The sequence below is a fragment of the Marmota marmota genome, unplaced genomic scaffold (genome assembly GCF_001458135.2).
Source record: "Marmota marmota marmota unplaced genomic scaffold, marMar, whole genome shotgun sequence".
Taxonomy (NCBI): domain Eukaryota; kingdom Metazoa; phylum Chordata; class Mammalia; order Rodentia; family Sciuridae; genus Marmota; species Marmota marmota.
Genome location: NW_025999895.1, coordinates 3,652,882 through 3,675,184, shown reverse-complemented (window position 1 = coordinate 3,675,184; position 22,303 = coordinate 3,652,882). Strand labels below are relative to the sequence as shown.

Below are 22,303 nucleotides of genomic sequence, written 5' to 3'. Positions count from 1 at the left end.
CACAGCCCCCGTGGACAGTTCCCTGCACATTCAAGTCCAGGTCAGCTCAGTCCTCTTAGTGTTATCATGGAGTGGTGTCCCCCTCCAGATTGGTGGACCTACAAAGCAGGGAAACACATGTTAGATTTGATCAGAATGATCCAACCCTGAATATAAAGTTGAAACAAGAAGGGATGTGCTTTAGAAAACATAGGAAGTCTCCCAGGAGGGCTCTTACCATCCTTGATAGGATTTTTCTCTCTGTTCTTAGAACCTCGACAATGCACTCCACTTCAGAAAACTGGGCTGTGGAGTGAACCAGGAATGTATTAAACTAAAAAATGATTTGTTCACTTGAAATTCCAAATTAACACAGCATCCTGTACTTTTATTTGCTTAATCTGACAACCCTGAGAGTGGGACCATGACCTATTTGCTTATATTTAAAACAGAATAATATTGCAAATGGGTTGTGACATTGGATGAAATCAATTTGTTAAGGCCTTAGCACATAGTATGCCCACAATTAATATAAGGAAAAAACTATAATAGGATTGTATGTTTTATGACTTCCACTCATATTAGGTTAAACTTTATGAAATTTCTGAGTGCCAAGGTCAAAGCTGGTGAATGTCAGAATCCAGCCCATGTATGCCTCAAGCCTTGCTCCTATCTTCTCAAAGAACCTGTTTGAAACTGGCTGTACTGTGTTCTCCAGATCAGACTTGGCCAGCACTTCTGGCCCCTCCTCCTCACTCTCCCCAGTCAGGGGCAGCAGTGTCTGAAGGCAGTACTACTAGAAGCTAATGTATGTGTTTGTAGAATGTTTTCAATGAAAACGGCATCTTAATCCTGTTTCTCTTTTTCTTTCCCCTCTTCTTTCGCCCATGCTATCCATTCCCTCACTGTCCACACTCGCTCTTTTAACTCTCTCCATCCGTCCCCTTCCTCCTTCCTTGGGAAACTGTTCGGTGCTTTGTCTGCTGGTGGACGCTGCGCACAGCTCACCCTTTCTTTCTCCAATCAGGATGGCGGCCTCGTGGAAGAGCCCACGACTTCACCGTTTTTGCCTTCCCCAAGCCTGAAGCTCCCCCTTTCCAACAGTGCACTCCCCAATCAGGCCCTGGGTGGGATTGCCTCAGGGCTGGGCATGCAAAACTTGAACTCTTCCAGACAGGTAAGACTGGGGAGAAAGCTGACTGTGGTCTCTGTTCACCTGCCCCTTAGAAAGATGTGTTCCATGAAAACACTCTTATTTTCCATTAATACTTTTATTTTAAAATACAATCAAATATGGAAGAGTAGTTGAAAATACCATAAGAATTTCTCTCAGGTGTTTCAGGTAAAATCAGGAACTGAATAGGGGTTCCTGAAATTTAACAGTGCAACAGGAAATGTTTGTTACTTTTACACTAAACCAAAACATACTTGAGTCTTCCCATGCCCTGGACACCAACTTCCTGCTAATTTAAATGCTGATGTGTTGCCAAGTAATACTGAGCTGGAAGAGAACTCAGGCACTCCCCTCCCATTAGAAGCAGAGGGGACCTGTCTCGCCAGGAGGTCCCCCAAGGGCCTGGGAGGCCTGATTGTCTGGTTCTCCATTTCTCCACCTTCCTGTGGATTCTCTGACTCGATGGTATTGAGACAAACAGCACTCTGATGGCTACAGGCCAGCCCTCCTGGCTGGTTTTGCAGGGAAAAACGCCCACACACACATTTGCCCCTTTCTTGAAGTACATCTAGTGTTAGGGAGTCTGAGCAGGCCCTTTTGTGCCTGTGGTCTCCATGGAATTATCAACAGTGTCCTCTCCACTCAGAGATCCCAGTTGACCTTCAGTGCAATCCTGGCTCTTGGAGTTGCTAGCTTTGTCGAGTTTGGTAGGAATCTCCCTTCCAGATGTTCTGCTGTCAGGAGTCAGCAGCCCAGCAGCAGTGTGCACACAGGATGGGTCTCCTGCCCTGTGCCTCCCAGACTGCTCTTCCAAGAGAAGGCCAAGAGCATCTTGCTGCACCTCTTTGTTAGGTAGCTCATGACACAGTGTGGAAAATGCACCCCAGACAGACTTACTGGATTTGACACAGGTTAACTACCCAAATTTGCCAGTTGATTCAATTCCAAGGTTTTTTGAAATAATAGATATATTTCCCATTTGAAAATGTCACTCTTCCTCTGGGTCAGTAGTAATAACCAAACATTCTTGCCTTTTAACTCTGACCATAGATATAGCCTTCTGGAAATGGCTGCCTGAATGTGTGTCATTCAGACAGCCATGTCCACATCACTGTTTGCTGAAATACTCTGTTGTTATAGTTTCTGTAAGTTGACAGCCTTGTTGGGGACACTTTAAAATGCACCATCAGGCAGAGTGCAATGGCACGTGCCTGTCCCAGCCATTCAGAAGGCTGAGGTGGGAAGATCACAAGGCCAGCTTGGGCAACTTAGTGGGACCCTGTCTCAAATTTTTTAAAAATACATAAAAAGGACCAGCAGTGTAGCTCAGAAGTAGAACACCCCTGGGTTTAGTCCCCAGTACTGCCAGAAAAGGGGCTGTTATCATACGGCTCCTGTGAGCTTAAAGCATCAGCTGCTTCTGTGGCTGACTGTCCACCCACTATCACCAGTACAGATAGTATTGGTCCTAGGTGTGGTGGAACAGGTTGGCAGTGTTGGGAAGCAGAAGCCACCTTGCATTCATAGGTGGGTAGCACACTATTTCACCCACCCGTGCAACTGCCTACCTCTGCTCCCTAAAGTCCATCCCGTCTCCCTGCAGATCCCGAGTGGCAATCTGGGTGTGTTTGGCAATAGCGGAGCAGCACAAGCCAGGACCATGCAGCAGCCGCCGCAGCCGCCAGTGCAGCCTCTTAACTCCTCCCAGCCCAGCCTCCGTGCTCAAGTGCCTCAGTTTCTATCCCCTCAGGTCAGACCCGGGCCAAGTGGGCGACATAGGCGGGTGCTTGGTGGGGACTTGGCCATATCCGAGACACTCTTTTAAAGTGAGAGCTGAGTTAATCGACATCAAAGAGGAGTCCTTGCTGTTTTAAACCTGTAAATCTATCCTAACCTTCAGGAAGCTGCTTGGCCCTGCTGCCCCAGGAGGATCCCCAAAGCCTGCTACTCAGGCAGCTTCAGCCACCCAGCCTGCCACAGGTCAGAGCAGCTCTGAGGGAAGACAAGTCGGCACCCCACCAGTGGTGCAGTTTGTCCTGGGCTTGCCTTAGAGAGTTACTCTGATGAACCTGATGTTGGTCCTGGGTTGCTGGAAAGGGCAGGGCAGGCTGCTCTGTTGGCAGCTTGGGCTGTGGAGGAAATGACCCCTAACAACCCAGGACTGCCACACTGTGCTGAGAAGCTGAAGGCAGTCACAGAGAGCATGTGTAGAACATTCCATAATTTCAGGCTTTGGATTGAGTTTTTAATCACAATGTAACAGTCCTTACCCTCATAAGAATGTTTAGTAATTGATTGCTTTTTGTTGATAACACATCAGAGCTGTACTTGATATGTCAATTCTGGGGCAGAGGGAGGCTGTGCCCTCCCAGGAAGGAGCAAAGCATCCTGAGGTCCCTACCACCTCTGGCATTCTTCCAGCAGAGGGAAAACTGCTTTCTCCCCTGAGGCCTCTGTTACCAGGAAAATATTTGAGATTCCTGAAGAGTCTTGTGTTTAATCGGTTCCAAAAGGAAATGTACTAACCCATCAGTCTTCCATTATTTGTAAAATTTAAGTCTCAGTTGACTTTTTATTGCTATAACAAAATCCCTTATCCTGGATAAGTAATAAACGGCACGGGCTTGTTGCTCATAGTTTTGGAGGCTAGAAGTCCAAGATCAAGGCACTGGAGGATCTGGGGTTTGGTGAGTTCATGCGTCCTCACATGCAAGCAGGGGCAGTCACACTCCTTTGGGCCTTTTTGATGAGGGCTCTGATTCCACTCAGGGTTCAGCCCTCATGACTCAGTCACCTCCCAAGGGTCTCAACTCTTAATCTAAAATATCGAAGGGCAGTGGATTTCAACACTGGTGTTTGGGAGTCACAAACATTCAGACCATGGCGTATAAGAAGACAGTATTGGTATACAGAAACGAGCAGGATGTGTGGGAATAAGCATTATTCTGAAATGGTTTGTGTCCAAGTTTGTGCACTCACGGAGATGGCTAGAACTTGGTAGAATGCTAGTTAAATGTGTTAGGATCAGGGTAAGCCTCCATACAGACAGGCCTCAAAAGATGTGTCTCAAACAAGACAGGCATTCCTCTCTTTCATGACAGTGTAGACAGAAAAAGCTAAGAGCTTGTGGGGCAGCTCTGCCACAGCTACTTGCCGACCTCAGGAAGAAAACAAAAGAGGACAGGACAGCCCTTTGTGTGGATCGCCTAGAGGCTGCTGTATGCCACTTCCCAGTGCATGCTTCTGCCCACAGCCAGCACCACAGCCACACCCAGCCTGAGAACAGTTAGTGTTGTGCCCCACCCTGAGCAGAGGACGTGTCTCAAATATCACTCATTGCTGTGCTATCTTGTTTTCTCAATGAATTCCAATGTGATCTCCGTATTAGCTATACTGTTACATGCTATTTTTTTCTTTAAATTGACTTGCCCTTTTTAACTTATTTAAAGAAAATTTCATGTTTATCATAAGTAGAAAAATCAATATTTTTCTAATAAATATTAGACAATTACTGGGGGGGGTTGTTTGTTTGTTTAATTGTACATGGACACAATGCCTTGAATTTTATTTATGTTTTTATGTGGTGCTGAGGATCGAACCTTCTGCCTCACATGTGCTAGGCAAGCGCTCTACCACTGAACCATAGCCCCAGCTCATAGACAATTATTAAAGTAAAACATCCTCAACCATGTTACACCAAAATCATCTTGCATGCCTACCTGTGATATTAAGATCCATTTCACACTTTGGAAAACATTGAAATAGCCAGTGTTAGCCGTACTTTTTTCAGAGTAGTGAATTCCAGTTGAAGGGACTTCACTGAGCGGGAGGCAGGTGGGTATCCAGGTCAGTTCTGCAGAGAGCCACAGGAAGCCTGGGGGCAGTGGTGTCCAGCCAGAGGCACATCTGCTCTGTAGCAGCAGTGGCAGCATTTGGAGTGTGCACACAGGGGAGGGGCTTGCTGAGCTCCTGGGGGTGCAGCTCGTGCAGGGGATAGGCCCAGGGGCCTGTGTGAGAGACACTTGCCCTTGCCTGCCATCTTTAAGGCTTTCACTTTGGCAGAACTCAATCACTGATAGGAATAACCGAGACCCACACATGGGAAGCTAATGAGTAACTGAAGTACTTAGGGAAAGAAATCCCTAAAGACTCTACCCCTTCCTTCCTTCCTCCCTCCTTATTCTCAGCATGTTAACTACTAATGTTAAAATGTCCATAGATGTTCTAATGGCCTTTGAAGTCCAACCCTGAAACAAATATAATTATCATTTAATAAATTTTGAGTCTCTGAAACACTCTGCAGACAAGTAAATGTTCTCACAGATGGTGCTGACAGTGTGTCTTATGTCAAACAGGTTCAAGCACAGCTTTTGCAGTTTGCAGCAAAAAACATTGGTCTCAACCCTGCACTATTAACCTCGCCAATTAACCCTCAGCATATGACGATGTTGAACCAGCTCCATCAGCTGCAGCTGGTGAGTTCATAGGTCGCCTAAGCAACACACACCACGGACAGCCGTGGTTGCTCTGACACTTCTCTTCCTAGTGTGATGTGTCATCAAGACTGTTCGTGAGTTATAAAGCTTTTCACTAAGGGTGTTTCTACGAAGTTTTGTAAGTGTTTTGGCCCCTTCGTGTTCAGGAGTCTCAGATCCAGTTAGGCCATCTCTCCTTTGAGCTTTTAGCTTCTCATCTGAGCCATAAAACACAAAAACTCATTTTGAGTGACTCTTTCCTCAATTCTCCCAAGAGTGGTTTGCACAGTACCCATTCTACAAACAGGTCAGAGTCGCTTCATCGTGGGTGCTAGATGCCTTGGAGCTAAAAACTTGATTCTCTCATAGACCTCCTCTGAGAGTGGCTGATGTGAGTTGGGGGCACACCAATAATCCCAGCTACTCAGGAACCTGAGGCGGGAGGGTCACAAGTTCAAGAACAAACTCAGCAACTTAGCAAGCTCCTATCTCAAAATAAAATTTAAAAAAGGACTGGGGGTATAGCTTAGTAGCAGAGCACCCCTAGGTTCAGCCCCAGAACTGAAAAAAAAAAGAGAGAGAGAGAGAGAGTATGGCTGCTATGACCCAATTATTCTTAAAAGTTTTATGATTTAATATATCTTGAATTTTTTAATTTTTAAAGTTTTATTCCTTTTATCATAAAACACCATGTTGTTATATTGCCTAGGTGTGTACTAAATTGATGTACACTACAGGGCCTTGTCTGTTATTCCATTCTTTGATGTGTGGGCACCTGGTGTATTTAGAAGTCCTGGCTGGTGCCTTGTAGGAGTCAGGCAGCAGAACACCGGGAGCATCAGGGGCCTCTAATGGATGGCGCCCCAGTGAGACTTTTGCTTATACAGGAGTCTGTGGGCCCTTGAGGCCCCCGCCTCAGTATTTTCAAGATGTAGGTTTTAAGCACATGTCTATGGAGTTTGGACATCTGGCTTTTCAGTCAGTAGCAGGGGAGGATGAGGCAACCGGGTGGAAGTGTCCTAGAGACACTGTGGGTGTTCTGACTTTGCTGAAAAGCACGGAGCTCAAGACATAGGGTAGGGTGGCCTCAGCCTGAGGCTCTTTCTTGGTCCACAATGGGGATTGGGGAGGCTAGCGGTACTGGGTTCGGGGCAATGCACTTGTGCAGTCCTATGGCTTTCAGTGCTGGCGGCAGCAGCGGAAGACCCTACCCTCAAGAAGGAGATGGTGTGCTGTGAGAACCAGACATACCTTATAAACATAGGGATTTAGAGCCGTTGCCATAGAGCAAGGACACGCAGCACTGGACAGTGCTGTGGGCCTGACGTGCCAGAGTTGTTCCTTCACCTGGAGAGCTCCTCTGGCCCTAGGATGCAGAACATCAAGAAAATGCTACATTATGTTTAGTGTATTCTGTTCTCAAATTTTTTCCCAGGATTGGAGAAATAAAGTTCAGTGCTTCCTAATGTTCAGTTTTAGGGCCTCCATAGATCCACTTAAGTGAATCCATAATTAATGAGACATTTCTAAGAGCTTAATCTCTACTGTTATTTGGATCCTATTTTTTAAAATTAAGTTCTCTTGTCAAAAATATATCCCAAAATCCATGTTGTAAGAAAAAAAATCTAGCATTCCACCAGCATTTTGAAATAATCAGCTGAACACAGGGTCTGCACCAGCGTACTTAGAACCATGAGATCACCTTAGCCCATGCTGGCCCCAGGTATACTTGCCGAAAGGATTCACAGACCCATGTTTGGGGTTCTGTCCTGGCTTTAGTTCCCACAGCACTGTCTGAGGTAATCACATGGCCTCCAGGTGCTTAGGAGCTATTTAGTACCTATTCTTTGATTGGGGCAGCTTGTTTCTGTAATCTGGCCATTCTGGACCTTAGCCTCAACCATGATAAGAGTAAATTTATTTTTTATTTGCTCAATGTCAGGAAGTTGAACCATCTATTGATGGCTGTCTAATAACATTCTATCTTTTCTTTCTGTCAATAGGCATACCAACGTTTACAAATCCAGCAGCAGATGTTACAGGCCCAGCGTAATGTTTCCGGACCCATGAGACAACAGGAGCAGCAAGTAGGTGTCACCCAGCCTGACTTTTGTCATTAGCCTTGATTGTCCCTGATAGAAGAAACAGTAACTGATGAATTATTAGGATTGTCCTTTATTTTTTTTTTCCCCCAGGTGAACCTCCCCTTTCAAAAGTCCTGGGACTGGCTAAGTTTGGGAGGGGGTTGACCCAGCCATTGAAGGCCTAGATGTGAAAACACTTGGAGTGTAGAAAAGCCATGCATATCACTTCACACTGGCTAACGTGTATGTGTCTCTTCCTGTCAGGTTGCGCGCACAATCACTAATCTGCAGCAGCAGATCCAACAGCACCAGCGCCAGCTGGCCCAGGCCCTGCTTGTGAAGCAGCCTCCGCCGCCGCCACCCCCGCCGCACCTGTCTCTGCACCCCTCTGCAGGCAAATCGGCCATGGACAACTTCCCCCCTCACCCCCAAGCCCCTGGCCTACCTGACCTGCAGACCAAAGAGCAGCAGTCTTCACCCAACACCTTTGCTCCTTACCCTCTCGGTGAGTCTCCTGTGGCCACCGCACTGCACTGCGGTGGGCGGCATGGCTGGCTGGTGCTGAACAGCATGCCAGGACTGCAGCCCCAGAAAGACCCCTAGAGCAGGCCTCCAGAGGCCTCTGCAGAGGAAGCAACACCAGCTGCCTCTGCAAAACAAAACATTGACCACAAGGTCTTTCAAAACCCCAGAGAAATTCCCATTTCCACTGTTGCGTCAGCACAACCTGTTCATTCCTAGTTTATTTTTCGTCTGCTGTTCTTTACCAGCCACTGTCCTCCAGCTCCAGCTGCAGGAAAGAGCTTACAGTGGTTCTGCCAGTAGTGTGTTCAGACTCACTAAAGCAGGCCCTGCTCACGGAGTAGCCGATGTCCCTGCAGCACCTCCAGTGCAGAATGGGAACTGACCCGCCAGAGCATGCCCAGCATGTAAAGCCCACAAATCTTCAGAGCCACGGTTCCCGCCCTCCAGGTCATACTGGCTGGCCAGGAAAGACATGCATCACGCAACCAAAGGCAGCAGAGGAGAGACATCACCCAGAGCAAGGGGCTGCATTTCAGGCCTGTTTATTGCTGTCAAAATCTGCAGACATAGGACAAAGGAAATCAGTAGCTCAGAAAATATACCCTAAAGGAAAAGGCCAGTTGAGTGACAGAGAATTTGCTACCAACTGGTAACATCCCCTTGTAAGTGCTAGCACTTGTCTCTGAAAAAAGTGGCAAGTTCTAGTCATAGGAACACCTCCTGCTTCAAGCATAACAAACATGGTGTGTCTTTAACATGAAGCTGATAAGTGTTAGACTGGACTGTCTTGTCCTTTCATTCCTGTCCTGTCCATTAATGTGCCTGATGTCCAAGAAGTGGTGTCAACATTAGTGTTAATACCTAACCTAGGAATTAGCTTCCTGGGTTTGAGTCCCAGCCCACCACCAGCTGGCCCACTGCTAACTGTGGCAACTTGTCTCACTGCTCTTTACCTGAGGTTTCCTATCTCTAAAGTGGAAATGTTTACCGCATAGGGTTTCTTTAAAGATCAAATGAGTTCATATGTGAAGTTCTCACACAGTCCATAGCCTGTGGCAAACACCATGTAGTACATTTGCTTCTCATGTAGGCTCTTTCTTCTGTTTTAGGAATGGTTGTTCTGGAAACTAATTCCATTCCACCTGTCATCCTCAAATGCTCTAAATCTAGCTTCTACTGTTCACCTATCCTCTTGACCTGCTTTGGAAAATAAAGTGTGCTCATCTCTGCTCTGCAAGATTTCTTTCTTAGTGTAATGAAAGAATTCATGCAGTAAATCTTCAAAATCTGATGAAATTATTTTGATAAAATGTTCTAATATTCACATTACAGTTTTGTAAATGCATTGAAAATGAATAACTAGTAAGATATAGGAAACTTCACCTTCCTACTGACTGTCAGCATCTCTGCAGCTGCACATACCAAAAGTCTCTTAGGAGCTAAGCTAGTGGTGCCAGGAGCCAGCAGCCCATACCTAGTCATGGGCTTCTGTCCACTTTCTGTCTGCATGTCCAGCCTCCCTGGCTATTCCATTTCTTCCCCATAGAGCCAAGCACCTAGACAAGAAGATGAGGCCTACATTCAGGAAGAAGTGGCTTTGGTACCCAGTGGCTTTCAGAGCTGTTGAGCAGAGAGTTGACTTTCACCTTGATGACTAAAGAAAAACCAAAGAGTAGGGTTTAAGTTTGAGCCTCAACTAGGCAGCATTTTGATGAATAAAGAGAAAGCCTCTACAAACAGAGGCCTTATAGAGGAGCTCTGGTGTTTTCCAGGGGCAGTTCATATTGGCCCAGGCCAGTTTATCTACTTGTGAAGGAAGAGTTAAGAGAGGGGTTGGGGCCAAATTGTGGGAATTGGATGCTCTGCTGGCCCTTGCCTTGTGGCCCCTCATCTGATAGATCTGTACAAATGGAAGTGAAAGCAAGAAAGTAGGCAGTCTCTAGGTAGTATCCAACTGCAGAAGTATTTTGTTAGGTCTACAAAGTGTGTATCTGTCTCTATCTTCTGTGTGTCCCCGCCCCCCTCTCTCTATCAATCACTAACATTTAAAAATTGAGAAATTGTCATTTGAGCACTATGGTGGATGCCTGAGATCCCAGTGACTCAGGAGGCTGAAGCAGAAGGATCACGAGTTCAAAGCCAGCTTCAGCAACTTAGTGAGACCCTGTCTCTAAATATAATATAAAAAGGACTAAGGATATGACTCAGTGATTAAGCACCCCTGGGTTCAATCCCTAGTACAAAAAGGAAGAAAAAAATGGGAAATTATCAAATAAAAATTATTCCTGGCATCTTTTAAAATTGCCTGGCCAAAGGAGCTGGGGATATAGCTTGGTTGGTAGAGTGTCTGCCTCACAAGCACAAGGCCCTGGGTTCAATCCCCAGCACCACCAAAAAAAAAAAAAAAAAGCCAGTAAAATTGGCTGGCCCAGGGACAGTGATACACACCTATAATCCTGGTGACTCGGGCGGCTGAGGCAGGAGGATTGCAAGTTTTAGACAGCCTGAGCAACTTATTGAGACCCTGTCTCAAAAAGAAAAGGCTGGGACTATAGCTCAGTGGTAGAGCACCTCTGGCTTCAATCTCCAGTACAAAAAAAAAAGTGGCCACACCGGTCAGGGTTCCACATGGCAGTATCTGGTTGCCCAGTAGCACCTGCTTTCACAGTTCAGAGCCTGTCTGTCCTGCTGTAGTCTCTCTTGCCCTCCTCACCTTCATTTGAATTGTCCACCTGGCTCCCGTAGGCATTTGAATTTGCAGCCCCTGATATAAAGTTAAGAACCAAAATGTTTGGCACCTTGCCTAATAATAGGGTTTCCTCACTGGGCACCACATGGTGTGTGGGTGGGTGGGTGTATATGGCATGCAGACTGTCACTGTTGAGTGATCCATCATGCTGGGCTGCCCTGCCACAGGTGGCTCCCTTCCAGCCCACACATCTGGCCTACCCCTTAGTGGCATCCCTTTCAGGAATTCTTCACTTCAGCCTTTGTGTCATGGTCGTCCCCATCATCTTTGTCAACCTACGTAGTTCTGGACCTTGGCAGATCTCTAGGAGCATCAGCTCACCATTCCAGCTGGGATGGCAAATGGCAGCTCCCACTCACCCAGACAGTTCAGTTCCTGAAAAGCCGTTTGATACACAACTCGCACTCTTTCAGAGAATGCTTGTGTACCAGAAGTCCACTAAAGGTAGGTCTAGTTATTCAGACCAGCTTGTTCTGTAGGCAGAGGTTCATTTCAAAAAATGCCCTGAAATATGAAAGGATTTTCCTTCCTGTTTGGCTCACTGTTTTTTTTTTTTTTTTTTTTTTTTTTTTTTTTTTTTNCGACACTTTGATTCAAGTGGGTTATGAACTTGGCTCACTGTTTTTGTGTTGGCTCTGACTGAGCAGCCTCAGGACCATGTTCAGCACTAAAACAAACAAAATGAGGAGAATTGTGGGATGTACTTAGTTGAAGATTGTTGGAATTTTCATTTTAATTGAGGAATAATATTGCTTAAAAAGAAAGAAAAGAAAAATGTTGTTTGGACGAGAAGCATTTTTCACCAGCATTAACAGTGTGTTTCGCTATCAATGAAGCCTGGAGTGAAATCGGGCAGAGGAAGGGGAGGTAGCTCCTAATGGCATCTCTGTTTTCAGCTGGACTGAACCCAAACATGAATGTCAGCAGCATGGACATTACCAGTGGTTTGTCGGTGAAAGACCCATCTCAGTCCCAGTCACGCCTCCCTCAGTGGACACACCCGAACTCCATGGACAGCTTGTCCAGTGCTGCTTCTCCTTTGGATCAGAATCCTAGCAAGCACGGTACGTCGTGGCCAGCACACCCACAGAGGGGGTCACTCCTGGCTCATTCGTTGATTATCCCATCGTAGGGAATCTCATTCTGTACATTTCTACATACCCAATGCTGAAAATGGAGTAAAAGCATTCCATTCTTTTACAGAGTACGTAAGATTTCAACTCGTTAAGGATCAAACTTATTGAAACTCAGTCGTCAGATCTTAGCTTCAAACCCAGAAATCACTGAAAATACCCCAGAGCCTGTATGCTTGCTTGTTTTTTTTTTAACATCTGCATTCCTAAATCACAAAAATGAGTCAGTTCTTTCAATAAAATAATAAAACACAAAATCAAATACTTAGAAGGGAAAAAGAAGCAAAATGTTAATCATCAAAGGTAATCATACTGTTAAGCATTAAATATAAACTTCCTGGTGGCGTTAAACATGAAGGAAATTTAATATGTTCTCCACAACATCTGTGCACCTTCCTTGGCAAGAGGGAGCCCCGACACCTGTGGCTGGTTGGTTTAGTCTGTGTAAATTTAACACCTAGTTTGTTCTTCCATAATGAGCATGGCTGACTGCAGGAGGGAAAGACACAGATAACAGCAATTGTGGCAGCTAACCACAAAGGCTAAGATCGATCCTCAGCACCACATACAAACAAATAAAATAAAGATATCTTGTCCATCTACAACTTAAAAAAAAGAAAAAGATTTCCAGCATGGATGGAGGTATAGCTCCACCCCAGCACTGCAAGAAATAAATATTCACTAGGCCCAGAGGCACACATCTATGGTCCCAGCTACTCGGGAGATTGAGACAGGAGGATCACTTGAGCCCAGGAGCTCAGGGCCAGCCTGGGAAACAGACTGACTTAAGAAAAAAAATGGTTCCCACTTGACTAAGTAAAATGGTTCTTTAAGAGTTTTGGTCCTACAATGACAAACTTTGGACTAACCAAAGAATCCTAGACAGACAAGGTCTGATGATTCACATTACTCTGACAAACCTGGAAGGGAAGGCTCTTTGGCAGCCCTTGCGTCTTGAGCAGAGAGTACTCACTGGGATCCTATTTCTTTCTTCTGTAGGTGCTATCCCTGGAGGTCTAAGCATTGGGCCTCCAGGTAAGTCCTCCATTGACGACTCCTATGGCCGGTACGATTTAATCCAGAACAGTGAGTCACCAGCCAGTCCTCCTGTAGCTGTGCCCCATAGCTGGTCACGTGCCAAATCTGACAGTGATAAAATCTCAAATGGCTCCAGCATCAACTGGCCCCCAGGTAAGACCACACAACACCTACAGCAGCAGATCTGAACACTCCCTGAACCTAGGAGGAACAGGACCCAGGCCACATGTTCTGGAAGCTTCAAGCCCACCCCTTTGTCATTTCCATTGGGAATCCATTTGTCAGATCAGTGTGGGTATCAAGCCTTGTTCTGTGGCTCCCTAGTCCACTATCAGGAGTGGCAGTAAGGCAATGGGGAAGGGACACTGGATACCATCTGGCAAGAACATACAGGCCTGGTATGTTGGCTGTAGTACCCGGTTCTGCTTTGTTCCAAAGGAGGGAGTGATTTCACGAAAGAGTCTGTAACACGTGCCTGAACTGAATGATCATATTATAAAAATTTCCACAATCAGGAAAATAATATTTTTAAATGTCAGGAAGCAATGCGAAGGTTCTCTAGCATGCAATTTCATTTGATTTCCACAAACAGAATTCCATCCTGGAGTTCCATGGAAAGGACTTCAGAATATCGATCCCGAGAATGACCCTGACGTCACTCCTGGCAGTGTTCCCACCGGGCCTACAATCAACACCACCATCCAGGATGTCAACCGCTACCTCCTCAAGAGTGGAGGTGAGGAGGGCCCCTCAACCTGCCTTCAGCTGGGAAGGTCCAGCCTCCTTCAGGATGCCAGCAGGCAGTGTAAGCTGGGGGGCAAGTCGGCTGAGACCCAGCTGCTGGGCTACTTCTGTCACCTGTCAGCTGCAGCACAGGAAGACTGATTTGGGGGACATGGTTTTGCTTGATCTGTAGAGGTTGAGTGTCCTGCATCCAGAATGCTTGGGGCCTGAAGTGATTTGGATCTCAGAGCTTTTTGATTTGGGAATGCTTACAGAGACTTAGTAGTTGAGCTTACCCAGTCCAAAAATGCAAAGTCTACAGTGTGCCAACTACATGACACTGAAGTTTCCTTGAATTTCAGATGCTCAACCTGTATTTCATATTATAGCATTTTTTAAGGTTACATTATAGAATCACATTTAACCTTTAGCTGTTTAATGAAAAAGTTTCCACCTGAAAACTCTTTAAACTGAAAAGGATTTAGGAAGACCCTTTTCATCCATCTCAATCTGTTTTTCCTGGCACAAATCTCAGTGCCAATTTTTAGCCCACCCTCTGTCAGACTTCAGAGCAAGAAGTGCTGGGCTGAGCTGTGAACTCAGAAAACACACAAAGACTTGAGGTGCAGTTTTGAGGCTTTCTAAGGTGTGCCCTTAGAAAGGAGGCCTGAAGAGACATCTGAGAGCCATCACTGAGAAGGCGTCTCACAGAGTTCCCACAATGTTAACTTAGGTTTCCACTTAAAGTAAGACCTGCTGGAGTGAGGTATTTGCTTTGTGTCAGAATAGAGGAGCCTGCGTGAGATGGCAGGGACAGCCTGAGTGGAAGTCACACCTGTGTGTGGCAGAGCAGGCAAAGCAAGCCCATGTGTCTTGACAGTTGTGGGTAAGTGTGATATGGGTTGTGCTGATCCAGGTATTAGAAGCTAAAAGAATCAAGGTTTCATGGTACACAGCAGAGCTTCCAGAGCAGGCACAGATGGAGCTACACATGACCCTTTGACCTCTGGGGGGCAGCAGGAGTGTTGCGAGTGCCATCCACCATCTGGCCCGGTTTTCTGTGATGTGGTAAAGGTGGCCTCAAGAAGCACCTGGCTTCTGGTCAGAGCCAAGCAACTGGCTCTGGTTCTATACCTACCTGATAAAAGAGAAAGACTTAAGAGTGGAAAGGAATCCAAGCTGAGAAGCACATTGGCCATGGAGACAAGACAAGAAGATGGAATCCAACTCTGGGATTAAACACATCAGCTGCCAGGGGCAGTGGCCACACTGTGATCCTGGAAACTCAGGAGACTGAAGCAGGGGGATCCCAAATTCAAAGCCAGCCTCTGCAACTTAGTGAGACAGTCTCAAAATAAAAAGTTAAAAGGGCCAGGGAAGTGGCTCAGTGGTTAAATACCCTAGGTTAAATCCTCAGTACCTAAATAAATAAATAAAATTGGAGACCTGCAGAACGTAAATATGTTCTAATGGTTGTCAGCTCTGGTGAAGAGGTCCCCTACAGCAGGGCATGTAGGAGGTGCCACATACCTGGGGGCCCTGCCTCGGAGACTGTAGCTTTTAAGCCATCAGATTCTGTTTGTGGTGATGAAGGCAACAGTCCATCTGTGTCCAGGTCCCAAGTCCGAAGAGCCCTTTCCGCCCTTGCTTCCAGGCAGTGTTCTCTGCTCCACCTGCCCACCCCTCCCAGCTTTGTGAGTGAGAGTGACAGTGCACAAAGCCACATGGAGCTGAGCTCCATCCCAAGGAACCAGGTGTCTTGAGGGTGCAGGGAGGGACTTCCTCAGAGCAGAAAGTACTGCTCTGTGGGCACCATACTTGGAAAGGACGCAGTTACTGGGACAGTGTCTCCACTGTGCCTATGTCCCCAGAGGGAACTAGGAAGGGAGATAAAGGGTCAGAAAGTGCTCATGTTTTCATGTCAGAATTTGTAATGAAAAGCTTGGGGTCTGCGTTTCATTGTGGCTATGGTTTGAACCATGAAAGGGTGAGGATTGCCCTGCATTTAAATTGTTACTGTGCAGGGAACAGTCATGTGACCTTTTACAACTCTGACCTGACATTTTAAATATTCTGGTGGTGTATCTTCCTCCATGGCTTGATGTAACCTTACCTCAGAGCTCATGCTCTGTCTCCTCAGCCTTCAGGAGCACCCCACACAGGCCTTCCCACGGGCTACGGGACTGACTCAAAGGTATTCCTTATCTGCCTCCTGGCACCACACCTCCTTATCCAGCCCTTTGCCCAAACAGAAGCTCAGGAGGTGATCTGTATGCTGCCCCTCATCCCATCAGAGCTGCTGGCTGCACACCTGCCACCCCTTCTTAGTGCCATGTTTGGTTCTGCAGGGTCCTCCCCACCATCCTCTCAGAATGCCACACTGCCTTCCTCGAGTGCCTGGCCGCTCAGTGCCCCCGGCTACAGTGGCTCTTTGAGCAGCATTGCCTCCTCACCTAGTGCTGCAGGTATGAACTGGCCTCTCCACTTGCAGGTAGCATTTTCTTTCTTTCCCCAGACAAACTGACAGGCCTCAGCTATTCCCATTGGTCCCTTTACTCTCCTCCTGAGTGCTGGAGCTGGTGTGAGCCTTGCCTTGCATGACTGCGGGACCTCAGGCACATCTGAGTCCTCACATATGGAGTGGAAGTGGGGTTGTGAAGATCAGGTGATGTATAAGGCACCATTGCAGACCTAGCACAGCACCAGCCTGAGTGGATCTGCTTCCTTCTCTCCTCCCCCATGACTGCAAGACAGAGAGTATGTGAGTCTTGAGAAACTCAGAGGCAGACAACAGCTGGGAATTACTTAAATTCCATGACAGGTGGAGGAGACTGGCAGGTCCTGGTGTTAAGCCCTGGTATTCGCAGAGGGCCTACCTCCTCCTGCCTGGATCCACCTGGTATCAACTAGACACAAAAACTGTGTGTCATATTTATAAATTATTTCATATCTCTGTATTCTATCAAATTTTCAAACCACTGTACTGTGCCCATATGAGAATAGCATTTAAGGTTTTTTTCAATAAGAATTTTTATAATTCCATTACCTTGGGGAAAAAACACTTTCAATGTAGTTTAGCATCTTATTAAAAGAAAAACAAAGCCGGGTGCAATGGCACACACCTGTAATCCAAGCTTCTCAGGAGGCTAAGGCAGGGGGATCACAAGTTCCAGTCCAACCTAGGCAATTTAGCAAGGCCCTGTCTCAAAAAGGGCTGGGGAAGCCGGGTGCGGTGTTGCACACCTGTAATACCAGAGACTTGGGAGGCTGAGGCAGGAGGATCTCAAGTTCAGAGCCAGCCTCAGCAACAGCAAGGCGCTAAACAACTCAGTGAGACCCTGTCTCTAAATAAAATACAAAATAGGGCTGGGGATGTGGCTCAGTGATCAAGTGGCCCTGAGTTCAATCCCCAGTACCCCCCAAAAAGGGGGGTGGGGCTGGGATATGGCTCTGTGTGGAGTTCCTTGGGTTCAATCCCTGGTACCAAAAAAGAGGAGGGGTATATTTAGACTTTTAAAACCTCCCTAGTCATTTGGCTAAAGAGAAGAACAAAACCGTACACTTTCCTTATCTCTGAGTCAGTCTTACATAGCATTTTGTTTTTTGACATCTTTTCCATGGTTAGCATTTGTTCACTGTGAAGTCAGAGCCATCTTGGGCGCCAGGCTTGGAGAACCACACTTATGCTATGAATACTGGACACAGTGGACACAGGAGCATGCAAACGTCCAGGACTCTGCTCATTCCAAAACAGTGTCTCCCCAGCCAGCATGCCAGATGTGGCATCTTGGCCTCAGGGCAGCTGGACTGCTTCTGTTCCTATGGCAGGTGCACAAGGGGTGTCTCTAGAAGCTGTGGGAGATTGCAGTGGCAGATGGGGAAGGTCACATGTCAGGAGCGTTGCCCTGACAGGGGACTGCTACCTAAAGAAATTATCATAAGGAAGAACGCATGGACATTGTGGCCTCTGACCGCACCTGATCTGTTGCATTACTACATGTGTCCCGTTAGGCTTCCATGGCAAGTTATCCTCAACGCTGATTTCAGAAATGCTATTTTCTCTGTGGCAAATGTTGGCTATAGTGGCCGTGCAGACTGTGAGCAGAAATTGAGAGTAGCGCATTGCTAGGTGCAGTAACACATGCCTGTGGTCTAAGCTACTTGGGAGGCTGAGGCAGGAGGATCACTTGAGACCAGGAGCTCAAGACCAGCCTGGCCACATTACAAGACTCTGTCCAAAAAAGGAATTGGAAAAAAACAGCGTGCTTCGGGCCTTGCTTCAGGATGTGGTATTGGTGTTTCTTTTCTTCCCGGTCTGCTGGTGTCACAGAGTGTGTGCCTGCTCCCCAAACCCAGCAAGTGCTTTTCCTCTCTGACTACAGAGTGAACGTGCTCTGTTTCTTTGCCTTCTAGGTAAACTGTCAGACATTAAATCGACGTGGTCCTCTGGCGCAGCCTCCCACACGCAAGCCTCTCTGTCTCATGAGCTGTGGAAGGTGCCGAGAAACACTACTGCACCCACCAGGCCCCCTCCAGGGCTTGCCAATCCCAAGCCTTCCTCCACCTGGGGTGCCAGCCCCCTCGGCTGGACCAGCTCCTACTCCTCTGGTAAGTGCCTTTCTCTTCGCAGCTGCTTTGCTCCTTTCCTGGGGGCTGTACTTGTGGTTTTGTCCCCTCCCTTTTCAGGATCCCTGCATGCTCCCTGGAGACCGGTGGGTCTGGAGGGAGCTGAGGCTTCCCTGCACCTGTGGGCTTTGGTTGGCCTAGCCCAGCTTTCAGCCCCTGGGTTATGGTTCACTGCAGCTTTGTTTTGGGCCAGAAGGTCCCAGGTGGTCCCGACGCCGGTCCTCTGTCCTGCTATGCCACGTGCTGATCTCCCAGGGAGGCCCGTTTGGCCTTAGCTTCCCATTCCCATCAGCCCCCACCAACCAGCACCAGTGTCTTGATGTCTCCTTCTTGTGTTTGCTTCTCCACAAGACTTCATGGAACATAGGGGCTTTCCAGGCCAAAACAACCCAGCAGCTTGGAGAGCGCACTGGTGCTGTTGGGCTCTGGGGCTTCCTGCGGGTACCTCAGGCTAACCCTGAGGGATACGAGAAGGGTACGGGGGACTTCAGAAACTGAAGTTTAAATCAGCGACAGATAGTTTGAGAAAGACTGTTTCAGGCCTTTTAATAGTGGCCCTTAGCCAAGTGTGGTAATTCAGAACTGTAAGCCCAGTGACAGGGAGGCTGAGGAAGGAAGATAGCAAGTTAGAGGAACTGTCTGAGCAACTTGGACCCTGTCTCAAAAAATAAAAAGACTGGGAATGTAGCTCAGTGGTAAAGTACCCTTGGGTTCAAACCCCAGTGCCAAAAGAAAAATAATAATGGTAATAATAATCCTTGTGGATTTGCTTTTATTTCGTTAACATGCAGAATTTTAGCACATTGAATGTAAGTTGGGGAGTCAGGGAAGACCAGAACTTCCCAGGTGATTCTCACCTGTCCCGTCACATCCCATCACTCATGGCACAGGTGGGAATGTACAGGCCTCCGAGCTGGTGGGGACAGCCAGGAAGTGGGGATTTTCATAGACACAGACAGGTGTCTGCAGGGATGGTGAGATTTGGATTGACCAGAAGATGCCCAGGGACTCCCTGGCTTGCAGGGCTTTAGGGGTTGCCATGTGTTCTAGATAAGGTTAGAAACCTGGAACAGGGCTGTGCCACCTGACTCTTCAGCCTGTCACTGAGATCTTGTGCCCTGGGCTTGTCACACAGGTTCTGCTTGGAGCACCGACACCTCAGGAAGAACAAGCAGCTGGCTTGTTCTTCGCAACCTCACACCCCAGGTAAGGCCCCAGCACAACAGGAGGGGTATCCTGCATACCCACAGGGACACAGAGCACAGTCACAGAAGTGCCACTTGGCCCTGGTGCAAGCAGTGTGTCAGAGACCCTCTCAGCCTAGGAGCACACAAGGCAAGTGGAGCCGGGCTCCAGCTCAAAGAGCAGATACAGGGCTGCTCTTAACCATGTGCTTGATTATTCATTCACCTTTAGGGGGCTCGAAAAGCATACCTTTGTAAACAGAACTCTTGTCTTCACCGCCAACTCAAGAGTGACTTGGCCAGCTCAGGCCTTGTGGCCAGCTAGTAGTCACCATTCCTGACCTGCACACACCTGCAAGGCCACAGGGCCACCAGGCCCTGGTGCCTTTTGTGAACCACAGACTGTGGGATGTGCCCTGGTGAGAGGGCAGCAAAACTCAGAATGGAATTTTTTTCCTTCCTCTGATTAGTTTAACTCATAAAATAAATACAACTGAGGTGTCCAGCATTCCAGGTGTGCCAGAAGTAGCACATGTCAGCGTGTCAGTAAGCCTTTTCAAGGAAAGACACTTTCCTGGCATTTTAGTGCATCCATTCACAGTGCCTTTGAAGAAGATAGTGGAAGTGCCCTGTGCTTCCTCCCCAGATTGATGGTTCTACACTGCGGACGCTGTGTCTGCAGCACGGGCCTCTCATCACATTCCACCTGAACCTGACTCAAGGCAACGCCGTGGTCCGCTACAGCTCCAAGGAGGAGGCGGCCAAGGCCCAGAAGTCTCTGCACATGTATGTTTCCCCTCATTCAGCCCTGTGCTGCCAGATGGCCTCAAGCCCCAAGCACCTGGGGGGCGTTATGTCCTGAGGCTGCCTCCACACCCCCCATGGGCCTGTGTGCCACAGGAGCTCGACCTCTCAGGTCCTGGGTCCTGGAAGCCTGAGATCAAGGTGTAACCAGGGTTGGCTCCTTCTGAGGCCTGTCTCTCCTTGGCCTGTAGACAGCCACCCTCTCTCTGTGTCCTCTGTGTGTGTCAATGTCCCGGTCTCCTCATAATAAGAGCCTCAGTCATGTTGGATGAGAGCCACCCACGGGACCTCAGTTAACTGAATCAACTCTCTGAAGACCTGTCTCTTTAATACAGACATTTAGAAGCAAGGGGCAGGACTTCAGTGTATGAATTTGGAGTAGGAACTCAGTTCAGTTCATCACAGGTGTGTTGTAATGAGTGGGTTTCTACTGATGGTTCTTGCTGGAAGTAGAAAAGGCTCCCCAAAGACCACGTCAGGTCCAACCACAGAAAGGAGGTACCCTCACACTGCTCAGAGGGCACTGTCAGCAGTCCTCACAGCCAGCCCCAATGCCTCCTTAAATTGTGCATTTGACAGAGTATAAGACCTACTCAGAAGCACCCCTTGAGATATGAGGCCTCGATATTAGTTCTTTTTTTCTTTTTTAATATTTATTTTTTAGTTGTAGTTGGACACAATACCTTTATTTTATGTATGTATGTATGTATGTGTGTGTGTGTGTGTATTTATTTATTTATCTATTTATATGTGGTGTTGGGGATAGAACCCAGGGCCTCACACATGCTAGGCGAGCGCTCCACTGCTGAGCCCCAGCCCCAGCCCCAGCCCTAGCCCTCTGTATTAGTTCTTCCTGGTCTTAGCCCAGTATGCAAGTGGCACTGATGCTGAGTGGCTCCAGTTTCATGGTATCACTCATGAATTTATACACCTGCCATGCCCACCAGTTCATGGCTGCCAGAAGTCCAGGCAAGGGACAGAGTCTAGTTGAGAACTGACAAAGCCCAGCCCCAGGATTGCACAGGCCCCAGGCTCACCTCTCCCCATGGCATAGCCCCAGCCTCTGGGAGCATACTCACCTGCCTGTTTCCCCTCTAGGTGCGTACTCGGAAACACTACCATCTTGGCGGAGTTCGCCAGTGAAGAGGAAGTGAACCGGTTCCTAGCCCAAGGCCAAGCCCTGCCACCCACGTCCAGCTGGCAGTCCAGCAGTGGGAGCAGCCAGCCCCGACTGGGCGCCTCAGGCAGCACCCATGGGCTGGTGCGCAGCGAGGCGGCCCACTGGAACACCCCCTGCCTGGGCGGCAAGGGGAGCAGCGAGCTTCTGTGGGGCGGGGTGCCCCAGTATTCCAGTAGCCTCTGGGGCCCGCCCAGCACCGAGGATGGCAGGGTGATCGGCAGCCCCACCCCACTGAACACGCTGCTGCCTGGGGACCTGCTCAGCGGGGAGTCCATCTAGGGCCAGGGTCACCTGCACCAGGAGGAGAGCTGACCTTTCCAGTCCCGGGCACTGTGGCCCCAGGACCAGCAGCCCGCGGCCCTTTCGAGTACCTCTGTCCAGTTCCGAAGACGAACCTTCACCGCAGCCCTTGTGAACTGTTTCCAAAACAGTGCAGGCTGCGTTTGGTCAGTGTCACGTGCTAACGACAGGATGTTCCTCATAGCTTTTTATTTTGTGTCGTCTTACGTTTGTATGGTGTGTTGTCATTTTGAGTTTTTAAGTATAAAAGCTGCTTAGAATAGTTCTATCATGAAGGGCACTTTTCAGATTGTGGGCTGGAAAGGGTTATTTTATCACGGGGAGGGAGG

At 47.9% G+C, this 22,303-nt stretch overlaps 1 protein-coding gene across 8 annotated transcripts in view; it reads left to right on the top strand.

Annotated features, from left to right (window-relative positions):
• Tnrc6c (trinucleotide repeat containing adaptor 6C) overlaps nt 1-22,292 on the top strand; it is an 86,773-nt gene extending 64,481 nt beyond the window's left edge. For 3 of the 8 annotated variants that reach the window (XM_048797738.1, XM_048797724.1, XM_015504125.2), the window contains 13 exons: nt 983-1,156; nt 2,757-2,903; nt 5,509-5,628; nt 7,632-7,715; nt 7,977-8,217; nt 11,883-12,050; nt 13,119-13,310; nt 13,750-13,893; nt 16,229-16,345; nt 18,294-18,488; nt 19,642-19,712; nt 20,337-20,476; nt 21,593-22,292. In XM_048797738.1, coding sequence (XP_048653695.1) covers nt 983-1,156; nt 2,757-2,903; nt 5,509-5,628; nt 7,632-7,715; nt 7,977-8,217; nt 11,883-12,050; nt 13,119-13,310; nt 13,750-13,893; nt 16,229-16,345; nt 18,294-18,488; nt 19,642-19,712; nt 20,337-20,476; nt 21,593-21,953 — 2,154 coding nt within the window. In that variant the 3' untranslated portion in view covers nt 21,954-22,292. Of the gene's footprint in view, nt 1-982; nt 1,157-2,756; nt 2,904-5,508; nt 5,629-7,631; nt 7,716-7,976; nt 8,218-11,882; nt 12,051-13,118; nt 13,311-13,749; nt 13,963-16,228; nt 16,346-18,293; nt 18,489-19,641; nt 19,713-20,336; nt 20,477-21,592 lie in introns of all 8 variants that reach the window. The other 5 variants (XM_015504124.2, XM_048797733.1, XM_048797728.1 and 2 more) reach the window with 5 other exon arrangements.
• Nucleotides 22,293-22,303: the final 11 nt, after the last annotated feature.